Source organism: Chlamydomonas reinhardtii, chromosome 16, assembly GCF_000002595.2.
Source record: "Chlamydomonas reinhardtii strain CC-503 cw92 mt+ chromosome 16, whole genome shotgun sequence".
NCBI classification, from domain to species: Eukaryota; Viridiplantae; Chlorophyta; class Chlorophyceae; order Chlamydomonadales; family Chlamydomonadaceae; genus Chlamydomonas; species Chlamydomonas reinhardtii.
Window position 1 is genome coordinate 5,411,461 of NC_057019.1, and position 15,103 is coordinate 5,426,563.

The 15,103-nt window shown below is 61.9% G+C and overlaps 4 protein-coding genes across 4 annotated transcripts; 2 read left to right on the forward strand and 2 right to left on the reverse strand.

The window, feature by feature from the left end:
- Positions 1-111: 111 nt before the first annotated feature.
- Positions 112-3,494, forward strand: CHLRE_16g681352v5 (uncharacterized protein). The gene is made up of 4 exons (XM_043071430.1): positions 112-727; positions 1,147-1,208; positions 1,642-1,703; positions 2,131-3,494. Exons 1-4 carry the CDS (start codon positions 695-697, stop codon positions 2,310-2,312), a joined length of 339 nt encoding a protein of 112 aa, XP_042916009.1. The 5' UTR covers positions 112-694; the 3' UTR covers positions 2,313-3,494.
- A 162-nt stretch (positions 3,495-3,656) lies between these two features.
- CHLRE_16g681350v5 (uncharacterized protein) lies at positions 3,657-5,391 on the reverse strand. The gene is made up of 3 exons (XM_001691837.2): positions 4,962-5,391; positions 4,708-4,809; positions 3,657-4,536 (listed from the first exon to the last, which is right to left on the reverse strand). Exons 1-3 carry the CDS (start codon positions 5,133-5,135, stop codon positions 4,345-4,347), a joined length of 468 nt encoding a protein of 155 aa, XP_001691889.1. The 5' UTR covers positions 5,136-5,391; the 3' UTR covers positions 3,657-4,344.
- Positions 5,392-6,326: 935 nt separating this feature from the next.
- Positions 6,327-8,321, reverse strand: CHLRE_16g681353v5 (uncharacterized protein). Its single transcript, XM_043071431.1, has 3 exons — positions 7,880-8,321; positions 7,651-7,761; positions 6,327-7,535 (listed from the first exon to the last, which is right to left on the reverse strand). The coding sequence occupies exons 2-3, from the start codon at positions 7,732-7,734 to the stop codon at positions 7,413-7,415; spliced, it is 207 nt and encodes a 68-aa protein (XP_042916010.1). The 5' UTR covers positions 7,735-7,761; positions 7,880-8,321; the 3' UTR covers positions 6,327-7,412.
- A 1,580-nt stretch (positions 8,322-9,901) lies between these two features.
- On the forward strand, positions 9,902-15,073 carry CHLRE_16g681251v5 (uncharacterized protein). Its single transcript, XM_043071427.1, has 10 exons — positions 9,902-10,384; positions 10,903-11,312; positions 11,602-11,776; positions 11,968-12,035; positions 12,476-12,544; positions 12,842-13,023; positions 13,132-13,394; positions 13,480-13,574; positions 13,836-14,033; positions 14,393-15,073. The coding sequence occupies exons 2-10, from the start codon at positions 11,280-11,282 to the stop codon at positions 14,699-14,701; spliced, it is 1,392 nt and encodes a 463-aa protein (XP_042916011.1). The 5' UTR covers positions 9,902-10,384; positions 10,903-11,279; the 3' UTR covers positions 14,702-15,073.
- Positions 15,074-15,103: the final 30 nt, after the last annotated feature.

The window sequence follows — 15,103 nt, forward strand, 5'->3', positions numbered from 1 at the left end:
TCTTGGCTACCAGCTGCCTCGAATGGTGAGCGCACACGCAGCCAACGAGGCGCGAACTGGGAAACGTAACCGCGTAGCTCGCATTAGGAGACAAGAAATTATTAAACATTTGGTTAAGGTTTATGTTGCACAGTGGGCAGGCGAGAAACCGTGGGCCAACGCAAGTTCGCCCTCGCTGAGGAAAACCCGGTCGTACCGCGTGGTCGCGAGGTGGGGGAAAAAGTCGCAGGCTTGCTGGGAAGGTGAAAGTTCTGAGCCAGCAGCACACCTCCTTACAAGCATACGAGGGACACGGGTAGCTCCCACGTTCTGAATTTCAGGTCCTCGGCCCACGCCTCGGCCCACACTTTTCAGGCGCTGAAAGCCAGCTCCCGCTGCGCGGCAGCGCCAACCAGAGGCTTCCAGGGATTCCCTTCACCGTCTTGGCTTGGAAGGGTGAGCGCCTGAGCGGGGTACTATGCTGGCGAAGTTTTCAATATAGTGCGCTTCCTTACACGCACACGCGGGGCGCCAGGTAGCTCCCGAATGCATGGCCGGTTTCACACGCGAACTTATCGGCCGACCGGCGATGGCCATGGCCCCTGGGCCCCTCTTTCCTGGGCACCGAAGAAGAGCCAAATTTCAGTTTCAGAGCACACGCGCTGCGATTCTGAAAACCGTATGGAAGCGCAGGCGTAGAAACCCGGGGAGGAACATGCCTCTTCCGAGGGAGAACAAGGAGTTCCTGGTAGGAACATGCCCCTTCCGAGAGGAAACAATAAGTCAGGCAGGGGGCCTCCCGTTTGCCTTGGGCTGTCTGTGGGTTGGCGCATCTGTTGCGGTGGTGGGGCGTCTGGCTAGTTCCGTACGCGCCTCCGTGGTGCGTTGCCTGTCTCCTGGTCGTCTCGCCTGCCTCTGGCTCCCTCGGTCCCTCCCTGTCCCCCGCCTGATGCATATCCTTTGCGACACCATCGTGCTTGCAAACAGCAGACCTTGAATTGCTTTCAGGAAGGATAAGGCTGCGCTGTGTGGTCGTGAGCCCGTTGGGCGTAGTTGTATGGATAGACGCATGGGCACAACTACACCCACTCTGCCTCTCTTGCACAGGCCTTCCGTACGGCAAGTTGCCAAGTTCTGTATACTCCCACGGCCTCCTGTTCCTCGCAGGCCCCCGCAAGCACGGCGCATCAACGGCGGACGGTGCTGCCCTACGGCTCCGCTGTGGCAAGGTGGGTTGCGGGTCGCTGGGCGGCCTTGGGGACCAGTGCCGTAGCCGCCCGGCGGGGGCGGGGCGGGCCTTGTGTACTGCAGTCAAGCTGGGCGGTTGCGGGGTGGGTGGGTGGTGTGGCCTTTACCGATGTGTGTCGTACATGGGCCGGGGAGAGCCTTGACCCCTTAGACGCCTGGTCAGAGGCGGCTGCGGCGCATGGAGCATCAGGCCTCCCTGCTCCTGCGCCCTACACGCCACGCATCAGTATGCTCCTGGCCGTGCACACCCTTGATGCTCGCCCCTTCCCACCCCACCCCATTCCACCCCCTTCCCCGGGGCCCCTCTGTCGCTGCCCCCCACTCTGCCCCTCTGTGGTCGCCCCTCCCTTGCCCGCCTGCCTGCTGGGCTGACCCCTTCGCTGCCCGCTCCCACGGCCTCCTGCTTCCTCGCAGGCCTCCGCAAGCACGGCGCATCAACGGCGGACGGTGCTGCCCTACGGCTCCGCTGTGGCAAGGTGGGTTGCGGGTCGCTGGGCGGCCTTGGGGACCAGTGCCGTAGCCGCCCGGCGGGGGCGGGGCGGGCCTTGTGTACTGCAGTCAAGCTGGGCGGTTGCGGGGTGGGTGGGTGGTGTGGCCTTTACCGATGTGTGTCGTACATGGGCTGGGGGGAGCCTTGCCCCCTTAGACGCCTGGTCAGAGGCGGCTGCGGCGCATGGAGCATCAGGCCTCCCTGCTCCTGCGCCCTACACGCCACGCATCAGTATGCTCCTGGCCGTGCACACCCTTGATGCTCGTCCCTTCCCTCCCCACCCCATTCCCCTTCCCCCGGGCCCCTCTGCCGCTGCCCCACTCTACCCCTCTGTGGTCGCCCCTCCCTTGCCCGCCTGCCTGCTGGGCTGACCCCTTCGCTGCCCGCTCCCATGGCCTCCTGCTTCCTCGCAGGCCTCCGCAAGCACGGCGCATCGACGGCGGACGGTGCTTCCCTACGGCTCCGCTTTGGCAAGGTTGGTTGCGGGTCGCTGGGCGGCCTTGGGAACTTGTGGCGGCAGGCGGATGGAAAGAGAGCAGAGAGACGGTACACGGTGTATTTGGGGCATGGGTACCGGAAGCATGGGCGCGCGTAGTCGAGGTGGGTGTCAAGGCCCGGTTCCCCTGCCAAGCCCCGGCTGAGACTGGAATGTCGTGGAGATTCGTGATTCGAATTACTGTCGGAGTTCAGTTCGCACGCACATTGGCCCGTATACGCTGTGGACGTACAAGACAGGGCAAGTGTGTAAATACTTTGAGGCTCGGATGCGTTCGGTTTCCCCTGTCGTGTGTCGTTTGGAGGTGAGGCATCGATCGGTTGTTGCTGCAGGTTGGGTAAGGTTGAGGGCAGACCCCCCTTACTCCGGTTCGGCTGCACGAGAAAGTGGCCCCCGCAGCAAAGTGCTAACTGAGTATCGTTAAGAGTAAAGCGTCTTCTGCTTGTATCCATCTTCGCTTTGGTTTGGAAGGGGCCGAAAGGCCACTTCTGCAGTTTAGTCATCGCTGCCGACCCATGGGCGGACCACTCGAATGGCGGAGCACACCCCTCTCCCCTGCTTCTGAGCAGGCCCACTTGCATGCATGCGTCACATCAATCACATCCCGATGTGGGCATCCTTCTGGGCGCCGTACACGCCATGATCTCAATGCAGCTTTCACGCCAACTGCAACAGGCTGCCTTCGGCCGCTTGTCCCATGTTACAGCATATTACACTACCCCACACACGCCCCGGCCTGAGTTACCTTCTGGGTACGCGAGGGTCTCCATGCAACATTCACGCCAACAGCGACAGGCTACCTTCTAACAACAGAGGCTGCTCGTCTCATGCAACACCAGCCCACACGTGTCACGATCCACCGTGTGGCCGTGAGCCAGCCCGTGCCACCGCGTGCATGTAGGGGCGAGGTCGAGCAGGCACGGCACCTCGGAAGCCGGCCGCAAGCAGGCAGTTTAAGGGCGGCAGCGTCCTGCTTGCGCCACGGATAGTGACAAATCACAGCGCCTCCCTTGTCGCCGGATCGTTCCTGCGACCAGTGGACTCGGGACGCAAGCGAGACCCCGTTCCCTACAGGCCCCTGCCCCAGCTATTGCGACGCCTGCAAGCAAGCAGCATTGCAGTCCCTGTCACAGGTATTCCCGTATGCCTGAATATGCGGACCGCAAATGCACACCAGAGGCAGCAGGCGTGGGCGGTGCGACTTGGTGTGAGGCACGAACGAAGCTAGCTTTCGGCAAGCATGCAGCTGGCTCCTGTCCTGCGCTGTAAGATAGCTGAGATACTATTTTGTTGCTGTTGAACTTGCTGCCCTACCTCAGCTATACTTCGGGCGCAGGCCTTGGCGCCCAGGGCGCGGGCCCGGGCCCCTTCCCTGAAGGGTCCCTCACACTCTGGCTCACTGCGTTGCCCAGGCTAAGGATGGAAAGGAGACACACAAGCAAAGCACTCAACGACTTACAAGCTGCCTCAAACATGGCTGGGCCATGCTACCCGGCTGCCAAGCTGCTCCCACACGTGTGCCCCACGTGGCTTCCCCTCGATGCAGGTATGCATCGCATCGTACGCGTGGGCATACAACAGTCTGTTCTGCGCGGGCCGGGGGGCCACCGACACAGAAGGCTTAATCATAGATCAGATAAGTAGGCTCGAATTGCAGCCCGCAACGCTGGCGGTTACCTTGCCAGCTACCTTAGGCGCCATTGCTGTAACAACTTTGGCCTGGACCTCGTTGCCTTGCCTCACTGTCTCACTACATGCTGCATACCGTACCGTACCGCATCCCGCCCACTACACACGTGTGCCCCAACGCGGGTACACGAATGTGACGTGGCACACCATAGATCCCGACACACGCGCACCAGCCTGGGTTGCATGGGTATCTTTTGCGCGCTGTACACACCAGGGCCTCGTCACAGCTTTTGTGCCAAATGCAACAGGCTGCCATATTCGCAGCAGAGGCCGCTGATCCCAAGTGAAACTAACCCACACGCACCGCAGCACATGTTGCCCTTTGGGGTGCCGTCCACGCCAGGGTTTGGTGCAGCTGTTGCGCCAACGGCAACATTACTAACCTAACAGCACGAACATGGGAGCAGCACGCTGACAAACCCGGCCATCATCGTCGTCCTCCTCACAAGTCCAGGGGGAACCAGTAGAGCTTCGCCAAGTCAATGACTGCCTTGGCCGCGTCGTTCCAAGCGCCGGCTGCCAGAGAAACGGGCACAGCGCCGATGAGGGTCTGCGGCGTAAACTGGGTGCTGCCATACTGCAGGGAGAGCACCCAGAGAAACCACAGCCCCGACAGCAGCATGGCCTTGACCGCCTGCGGGTTGCGGCAACAGAGAGGATAAACGAGCTTGGCATGGTAGCAAAATGCCTCAAAGGGAGCCAGGAGGAATGAAGTCAACTGCACGGCAAGATTGAAGACAGCTGGGCAGAGCAAGTATCGAGTTGGTAGCGGATTGCGAGTGCACGAGGGAAGCTGTAAACTCACCGTGCGGATGAGCGCCTGCGACTTCTTCAGCTGCGCCTGATCATTCTTCTGCTGCTCCCTGACGTCCAGCCGCTTACCCCCGAGCTTCTCGGCCTTGCCGCTCTGCACGAGGTGCAGCGGATCGTGCAAAATTAGTCAAGTATGCATTCACGCTGCGAACTTTCTTACGCCGGGTGCACGCCTTCCCAGGGACTCTGCGTCCGTGGGTGTTGCGTACCTGCACCCCTTTTGCTGCGGCCGCGCACCCCTCGTACCTCGTCAGCCGCGCCCAGCTTGCTCTTCGCTTTGTCTACAACAATTGACGGGGTCTCCATGCCCTGCGGCAGCAGGCCAGAAGACCCGATGCCCGCAGCGCTGATGGGCTGCCCAAAGAGCAGCAGGCATAAGCACACCCCTGCAACGGCCGATTTGAAGGGCTGAATAGGCATAGCCGATGTGGCTACGGCTCTCTTGCACGCAAAAGCGCGCGGCTTAGCGATGCCCGCGATGCCCCCAATTTGTTGGCGCATCATGAGCGGGCGGGTAGCGGAGGTGTTGTTATCCTAGTGGTTGTGCGCCTTGTGTAATGATACGGTAGAATGGCAAATGACGGCTCGCGGGCTTTACATTGCGACCGACGGTTGCAAGCTTCCCGCCTTTTGTCATCCCTCCGAAAGCAATTGCGTGACGGTCCTGCGTTAAAATGAACAAACCAAGCTTGCGAAATGTAGGCACAAGTTGTGGCTGTTTGCTTGCACCAGGGCGGAAACCCGAAGCCCCGCCCTGCTCTGCTCCCCGCTCACGCGGGTACCACCAGGCGGCTGGATGGGGTCTACGGGAGCCCCTTCTTCCGCGGGCCTTTTCACTATGAGCAATAACTCGTACAAGGATGCTGACCCGACCTACCCCCCACAATTCGACCTACCCCCCATAGCGCTCTATCCGCCTGGCTAGTTAGATGTCTTGTACGAGCTATTGCCCGTGGTGAAAACTGGGCTGCCGTCCGGGGGGTGCGTTTTCCCAGCCAAACCCGCACGTTGGACGCAGAGGGGTGGTATGGGGTATAGGATTGGTCCCGCCGCCGGTCACCCCTCCGTGGATTGGATTGGCCAGAGTAGGATTGGACCCGGCACTTGAGGATTGGGTTTGACCGGCCAGGGATTGGAACACCACTTTGGAGGATTGGGTTTGGTCGGGTGGGGATTGGTGTCGGCACTTATGGGATTGGAATAGGGCAGGTGAGGATTGGTGTCAACACTGTAGGATTGGGATAGGGCAGGTGAGGATTGGTCCTTGCAGGCTGTCCAAGACACCGCTATCGACAGTTGGTGTCGGCACTTATGGGATTGGAATAGGGCAGGTGAGGATTGGTGTCAACACTGTAGGATTGGGATAGGGCAGGTGAGGATTGGTCCTTGCAGGCTGTCCAAGACACCGCTATCGACGCAGAGGGGTGGTATGGGGTATAGGATTGGTCCCGCCGCCGGTCACCCCTCCGTGGATTGGATTGGCCAGAGTAGGATTGGACCCGGCACTTGAGGATTGGGTTTGACCGGCCAGGGATTGGAACACCACTTTGGAGGATTGGGTTTGGTCGGGTGGGGATTGGTGTCGGCACTTATGGGATTGGAATAGGGCAGGTGAGGATTGGTGTCAACACTGTAGGATTGGGATAGGGCAGGTGAGGATTGGTCCTTGCAGGCTGTCCAAGACACCGCTATCGACAGGCAACGCTGACTGTTGCAGGCTCCTGTCATTCACCCCAAGCTTGCGACCTGCCAACCTACAACCATACCCTTTCAACTCATGTCATCTGTTTGCAGTTTTGCACTCTGTGCCCGTCCAACGCAACATCCCTCATGCCGCAAACCCAGTTCTCAGCCAGTCTCAGCACACCCGCACACCCAAGCACACCATTTCTCGCAGCCTCATTACTCCTGCCCCCGACACCACTCCCTGCAGTGCCCTGCACATTATGTATGCGCAACAGCATTTTATTATACAATGCGCATTGCAGCTGTTTGCAGCATGCAATTCAAGCCCATCATGCATGGGCCCTATACTACATGCGCAGCACTGGACAAAAAGCATCCGCGCACAGTGCAGTTGGACAGGCTCTCAGCGCGCCTGCTGTGTACCGTTGACAATGCGTCACTCGTCGCAACACTTATTTTATTGACTGGTGGGCAGTGCCCACGCATTTGCACCAGGCACACTGCCCACACGAGAGAATACACGCGCAAACTTCTCGACTGATGGCCCCATGTACACCATCACACTGCCGTGTGGGTTCTGCACTCGTGCTCCCCAGCGCATGCCTCCCGCCTGGCCTGTGCCGTGAATTTCTGGCTGCACAAACGCCAGCCGCTCGTGAAGGAAGCAGACTGGCCACTGCAACACCGAGCGAAACCACTGGTAGCCAAAGCCGGTCTTCAGCAAGATGAGCGCTTGCTTCACCCTCCCAGCTCGATCAACACACTTCTCAACAAGGAGGTGGCTGCCTTATGGCAGGAAAAGGGCTGATCCCGGGGCCACCTTGACGCGGGCGCCTACTAAGCACACGCCTCTATGTTGGGGGCCTTTGGCATCCCCGCAAATCCGGACGTGGCCGGTTGGGTGGGGTGCACAGTCCGTGCTAACCCGCAGCTAACAAACTAGTCACGTCACTCGCCGCCAATCGACACGTGCACCCTCAGCCCCACGCCCTGCTAGCGCCGTTCAGGCTCTCAGCCCGGCCCCGCCGCCGCCGGCGGCCATGGCGGCCGCTGCAGCTTGATCGGCCGCTCGAAGCCCATCAGCTTCAGCAGGAGGAGCACACGGATCACGTTGGCGGCGGAGACGTCGCGGTTCTGGGGATGGGGAACGGGGAGGAAGAAGAGAGCGCACATGAGCTGTCTCAGCCGTCAACCTGTCAATCAATCCGTCCCCAGTGCCCAGCCGTCCCCGCACATGCACGGTCCTCACCCAGGTCGTCAAGCAGTCGTTGCAGACTTTGACCGACCAGGGCCGCTGCCCCTCCTTCAGCCCCCCAAGCCGCTTGATGGCCATCTCCTGACACCCGCAGTTGTAGCAGGTCTGCATGGTCGGGAGGGTGGGAGGGAGGGGGGCCACACTAGGGCTTCCGCTAAAGCCAGGCATAAACCCAGCGGCCCACCCACCCACCAGCAATTGCAATCCCACTCAACCCACCCACCTTGGAGGTCTTGTATTCATCGATGATGAACACATGCTTGGCGTAGCGCTCACGGAGCAGCTTGATGAGCCGCCCCGTCGGCGCGCGCCCGCCCCTGACGGAGATGGGGGAGCCGCCCTTCCCTCCCTGGAAGGCCCACGAACCCCACCCCACCACCACCTCCTCCGCTTCGGTGCCATGGTGCCATGGCTGGTCCGAACGCGTCCACTGGGGGTTGCGCCCGGACCAGGAAGAAAGAGGCGTGAGAGCGAGCCGCTACAGAAATGGACAACGGTGACAGGCTCTTTATGACGGCTCGCCGTCTGCTGTGTCTTTGAAGCACATTTACGACGTACAGAAGTCATACTGCGCAAAGCCATGGCTTGCTTTTCGGGCAACCTCGCGAAAGTCAATTGTCCATGGACGTGCGAAGGCACTTCTCGCTCCGCCCGAATTTTCCCTGCCACCTATTTACATGCAATAGGCATTAACACATACTAATACGTAGCAGCCGCGGTTTGCGCCAGTATGCTATGTTTTGTCGACGCACCAGCCACCAGCCACGGACAGGGGTGTTCCTGGGGGGCTTCGCCCCCCCCCTGGAACGCTGCGCTGGGGGGGCTCAGCCCAATAATAAAACACTTCTCAAAAAAAAGACCTTGTAGACTGCGCCCCGCTCTGGTGCCAAACGGCGGGTTAACAAACACGTTTCCAGTCCATGCATTCGCGGCGGCAAGACCATCCGCTGCAGCATCGTAATAGCTGTACCCCAGCCCACATCTGTTAGCATGCGCGGCAGGGCGCGTTATGCCGCTAAGGTGCACGATGCTTAGGCATGGGCACGTGCACGGGCATACATATAAGCATGGGCATAGGCACGAGCACAGGTTGACGGCAGGCGTTGACGTTGTGGCAAGACCATTGTGGAATTGCGTTTTGGAATTGCACTTGAGTTGCTCCGCAGGCATGGTGCTAAGAGGCACCGGTAACAGCTAGGACGGGTCCAGGACGGGTCCCATCCAAATGGGGGTATGGCGGCACACTCCTTGTCCGCCATACCGCTTATTATGTAACTGTCTGGCAGGGCTTGGGCTTCAAGGATACAGGCCCGTCTGGCAGGGCTTGGGCTTCAAGGATACGGGCCCCGCGCTGAACACTAGGATTGGCGCCACTGACACTAGGATTGGAACCCGGCTTTCAGGGATTGGGTTTGGAACGGCAGGGATTGGAACCCGGCTTTGGAGGATTGGGTTTGGGACGGCAGGGATTGGAACCAGGCTTTCAGGGATTGGGATAGGAACGGCGAGGATTGGAACCCGGACCTCAGGGATTGGGATTGGAGGTCGCGGCACAAAGGATCGCAAGTCGGTCTATCCTGGGGTGACCAGAGGATCGGTAGGATCGGTACCCCATGCCACCCCTCCGTTGGACGTTGCCCCGGGGCAAATCCTACCGCACGGATTAGACACCGCCTTTCTGTAGGTACATAACCAACATCATCATCAGCCAGAAGTGGTCGGCAAAGGTCCAAATTATGCTTATCGGGGCTCAAGTCGCGAAATTGACCGAAGCCCATATCTCGCATATGCGCTGTTTGGGGCCTGAATCTATTGCCGTCGACATTAATTCTCGTATAGATGTAATCAAAATAGCTTCAGGCTAAGTTGGCGGGGTCCTGGCGAGCGCGACATATAGCATTTCAACTTGAGCTCTCGCTCAAAATTATGCCCGAGCACCATCCAGGGACCTTATTATGTGTAATGGGATGTCAATTCATGGTCGGGGCGACAGTCTGGGCATAGACCTTGCGATCCCGCCCTTGACCCCCGGAGTGGTACCCGCGTTCGACTGACGTTACCGTGTGGCAACCTGTTACTGCCCGGGTACGTCATTTCCGGCAGCGCAAACCTTGTTGTCTGGTGAACCTCAAGCGCAGCAAGGAAGGCGTGTGCAAGCACCTTACCGGTCTGACACTGGTCCTTGTGCGCTCGGCGCGAGTCTGCCCCTCACTAAAGTGACTGCAGCCATCGAACTTGACAGATTCTCGAGTCATTTCACCGGGCCAGCCGCACGACGCTAGCGGACACTTGCGCGCCGCCACTATTTTATTTGGCAACACTCGTACACAACTAGACGGCGTATGCCGACAGGCATACAATCAGGCAGACGCTCGAGACCTAGGACTCATGTGTGGGGAGCAGCTATCTGCTGGGCATTGGAGTTCCATCATAGCGTCACGCCTTCAGGCCTTGAATGAGTGTTGAGGCACCGGCAGAATGAGTGTTGGCGCACGCGGTCGCAGCGGCAATGCACTCAGCGCTTTAGCGAACCAATGTAAACCAATCAAGTGGATTCTGATAAAGGAGCTGCACATCAAATGGCCAGCGTTCCGCTAGGCGCTCTGCCCGAGCCGGGTTGAGCAAGCGACAGCCCTTGTCCTTGGACGTCAGCAACATAACAATGAATCTTGTCGGTGTCCCTCATTTCCCTTGGATTGTGATCGGGCGTGACGCAGCGGTCGAGCAGGTGAGCTGCAGCAGTTAGCGCGACAGTCGTCGCGAGCAGAACGTTGCGTGCTAGACACTGTCTGGACCAAAGCTGTCGCCCATGCAAGTGCCGCTTCTATGCTCGGACTTCGTGGGCGCGTCAAAAGCCCTCCCCAAGCCCCGACCATAGTCACAGTACACGTGCCACCAGCAGGGGCGCCCCTGGCCACCCAGGCTCCGTCAGTTGCGGTAGACCTCCTTCCCCGCTTCACGCGCAGCCTCTCGCTACTCCTTAAACGCATCCACACCGAACCTGCACAGTGCGCTTGCTGCACTTGATACTCTACCTCACCCAGTACAATCTATTGCGGTTGCACCTTGCAATCCTAATCCATACCGGCCGTGTACAATCCCAGTACTGAGCTATAAGCAAATAAATACGGCTCGTAGAGCAGCAAGTGCCCCTTGGCCTCCAGCCGACCCCAGCGAGAGCTGCCAGGTGCCTGCACCCTTGCGTTCAAGTTGCCACCCCGCACCCTACCCTACCGTACTCTGCAGGACGCTCACCGCTCACCGCTGCATGGTCCCACTGGCGCTCAGCAGCAGCAGCAGCAGCATCAGAGGCCAGGCGGCCGCGGCGGCAGGGATGGGGGCCGCAGGGGCGGGCTGTCCAATGCAATTGGCCGCGATAGCGAGGCGGTGGGGGCGGCGGAGGCGGGCAGAGGCAGCAGCAGCAACAGCAGCAGCAAGGGGAGGGCGGCGAGGGTGGTTGGGCTGGCGGAGGCAGTGGCCGTGGGCCGGACAGGGCGGGCTCGGGGGCTCTGCCTGTGAGCGGCGGCCGGGGCGGCGTTGGAGCTGACGGGCGGGGGAGGAGGAGGAGTGGGCGGGAGCAGCGGCGCCTCCAGTGCCGCCAACGCCAATCACCTCCTCACTTCATGTACGACTCGGCGAGGCCGGGAGGTGGCCGGGTGGGTTAATGGTGGGGACGGTTAGGGCCCGAACGTGGTCAAGCATGGTTTGCAGTACACATACTCAGCCTGTGAAAGGCTCTGAGACTTGCACATTTGAAGGCTACAATCTTCCAGGAGCGGGGCTGTTCGGTTCCGTCGAGTTTCGGCACGTAGCGCCTTGGTGGCGTGCTTTGCGGAAGCCACCGTCGTGCCACAGGGGCCAGGCCGAAGGCCCACGCGTATTGGAACTGTTGGTGCCACGCGCACACAGTACGCTTCGCGACCTGGCTATGTATACGGTATGCAGGGCGGCGGCAACAGGGGCGGCAGCCGCTCCGGCAGCGCGTGGGGTGGCGGCGGCGGCGGCGGGGGCTTGTCGTCGGCGCGGCGGTATGGTAGTACGACAAGAACGGGCGGCGGGCGTCCCCAAAAGTACGACAAGAACAAGTTCCTGCAGGCCAACTTCCGGTTCCTTGTGTCGGGTGGGTGGCGCAGGGGAATGTGCAACCCTGACGTTTTGCATAAATGGAACGCTGACGCTCCGTATGTAGCTCTGGGGTGGGGCCGGCAAGGTCCTTTGCCACCGGCGGAGGGCCGTAGCGCCGTACAACCGTACGTTTTCGGTACGGCGCATGCACCGCGACCCGGTGTGGCCCTGTACCGCTCCGCGCAGACGCGCTGGACATGGCTGCCTACGAGGCGGACGCCGAGAAGATGCTGGACTGGGACGATGTGCTGCAGGTGTGGGAGGTGGGGTGCAGGCGCGGGCGGGTGGTTGGTCTTGGCGGTAGTCAAGCCGAAGGGGGGTGGGTGGGCGCGGGGAAACACCCTTGGCAACAGGTGCAGGTGGGGGCGGGGCAGCAGGTGCAGACGGGGGCGGGTGCAGGTGCGGGCAGGGCAACACGTCTGGCAACGAGTGGAAGCGGGGCGACGGGTGCAGGTCGTGGGGGCGGGCAACAGGTCTGTCTCATAGGACTCGCTTCTGCAGTGCGTACTGCATTCCGAAGCACCGACCCTCATCTTGCCTTGCCGACGTGCTGTCCGCCGTGATGAGCGCCAACCGCCTGCATCACGTCACTGCATGGTCACGGCTTCAAAAGCCAGGCTTCCGTCCTCGGCCACCACTCCCTTGATCACCGCCCCGCGGCCGGGCGTTTCTCCTCCTCCTTCCCCTCCTGCAGGTGGAGATGGCCAGCGCGGTGGCGGTGCAGTGCCTCATATCGCTGGACAGCCCGCCGCTGTGCCCCCAGGTGAGCCCCGGGGGCGCACGAGGGGTGCTGGTGGCCCAGCTGCAGCACATCCCTGTGCGGCACACGGCGAGACCGGGCAAGGGCATGGCAGGAACAAGGCAACATCACTGCTGAGCCAAACTGCGCTGCCGCTATCAGCTCCGTGCTGTAGTAATCACGCAAGAAGGACACCACTGTGTAGCCAAAGTGCGTTGCCACTGCTAAGTGCGTCTCCTGAAGAGCTTGCTGAGTCGCCACACGCTCCCTCTCCCCGGCCCAGCAACTCTGCCCCAACCTGCCCGTCTCCCTCCTGCCCAGATCACGCCGTGCGGCCACGTGTTAAAGTTCGCGGCGCACAAGCACCGTACGCCCGGGCCCTACATGTTCCATCGTATGCGACACATGGGAGTGCACAGCGTGCGCGCAACACCAACCACAAGTGCAAAGTGCTGCTGGGGTCCCTCTGTCACGCAAGGGGAGTTGGGGCCGAGGGAGAGCAGGTCATAGCTCAGACGAGGCGGGCAGCACCAAGGGTCGTGCCACCCACCGCTCTCCGCACCTGTGTCCTGACGTCCAACCTCTGCCCCGTCGCCGCTCTTTTTTAGCAGGCGCTCTGCCCCCTGCCCGCTGTGCTTCAGCCCGGTGGTGGCCCGCGAGCTGCGGCTGGTGCGCATCCGGTCCGTGGCCCCGCCGCGCCCCGGGCAGCAGCTGACCATGACGCTCATACGCCGCACCCGCACCTCCATCATACCGCAGCCGGTGGCGGCGCCGACGCAGGAGGCGGCGGCGCAGGGCCAGGGGCTGGGAGCGGAGACGGCCGGGGCGGGTTGCAGCGGACGGGAGAGCGGAGATGGGGGCGGCGGGGCTAAAGGTGGTGGAAAGGACAAGGGCGGGACGGAGAAGGGCAAGGGCAAAGAGAGAGAGAGCGCTGAGGAGGCGGCTTCGCCGTTTGACAGCAACTTTGTTCGTCAAGTTTGTGGTGGTGGGCGGCGGCTGCACGAGTGAGCTGTGGCGGGCGGCGGCGGAGCAGCTGGCGGGTTGCGCTAACCAGGTGCGGTTCTGCGTCAGGATGGCCCCTTGTGAGGGCATGCCTGCAGGGAGTGCCTTGCAGGGAGTGCCTTGCCAAGAGTGCCTTGCAAAATGGAGGAAGGTAATCGGACGCGAGGCGGTGCCTGTATTAAATGCCCGCAGGACCAGGAACCCCGTAGACAGGCCTCCTTCCTCTTATGCCTAATTCTTATTCCTGCGTGGCAACCTGTAGTCATTACCCGCTGCCATACTCGTAATGCGTTGCTACCGTACGATCCTACAGCTGCTTGCGGAGGGCGGGCTGGACGCCGCTCATGAGGCGCCCTTCGTGTACGGCGCGCTGGAGCAGCTGGCGGCGGGCGAGGAGGTGGGCGGAGCACCGCGCGGAGGGGCTGGCGGCGCGCGGGCAGCTGGCGGCCAGGGAGGGGCCGGGAGCGGCGCCGGACGCGTTGGGGCTGGCGGCGGAGGCGGCGGTCAGAAGGTGGGGTGCGGGCTTGCGCTGGGGATGTAGGATCAGGGCACTGCAGGGCTGTGGAGCCCTTGAAGGCAAGCACCTGGTGTGGCGTTGCTGACAGTGCGGGGGCGGAGGTGGTGGTGGGTGGTACGGTGATCTTTAGCGGATTTGAGAGGTGCAAATTGGCTGCTCATGGTCTGGGCGTGGCGGGAAGGAGAAGCGTCCAGGGACGGCGCATGGCAGACGTGCAACAGGTCAAATCTGGGTGGGCATGCGCCGGGGCGTCCTGCGTGCGTTACGATGTTGCGTGCGGAGGAAGACAGCGCACAGGGCCAGGCTACTTCGTGGTGTCCTCACCGCTCGGCCCAACCACCACCACCCCGCAGATGTTCACCACCGCTGTGACGGGCGGCCACGAGCCGGCCGCAGCTGCGGAGCACCAGCGGCGCCACCAGCACCCACAGCAGCAGCAGCAGCAGCCGACGAAGCCTGCGAAGGAGTTCCCGTCCCTGGCGCCCCTGGCCACGTCCCTGACCCCTGCCAGCCCGTCTGGTAGCAGCCGGAATGGAGCCACCGGGCCTATGAAGCAGCCGCTGCCTCCGCAGCAGCAGCAGCAGCAGGCCGTTAAGCCACCTGCTTGTGGCCCTGGCAGCGGGGCAAAGGGTGCCATCGCGGCAGCTGCTGGCGTCTGGTAGCAGCCGGAATGGAGCCACCGGGCCTATGAAGCAGCCGCTGCCTCCGCAGCAGCAGCAGCAGGTCGTTGTAGCCCCAGCAGCGGGGCAAAGGGTGCCATCGCGGCAGCTGCTGGCGTGGGATCTCCACTGCCGGCAGGCGCTGAAGCAGCAGTGGGCTGGGCGGCGGGCGCTGAGGCGGGCGGCGGAGGCAGTGGAGAGCAGGCACAGCAGGAGCACCAGCAGGCGCCGCCGGACGAGCAGCGGCTGCGGTTTGAGGCTGCCTTTTTGGAGGACGAGGACGAGGGGGATGGCGGCGGCGGCGGGCAGCAGGCTGCCGTACATGGGGCGCCGCCGGAGAATTTGGCGGGCTGCCGCTGTCTCCGCTGCCGCCGCCGGTGCCGCCGCCGCTGGGCAGCAGCCCTT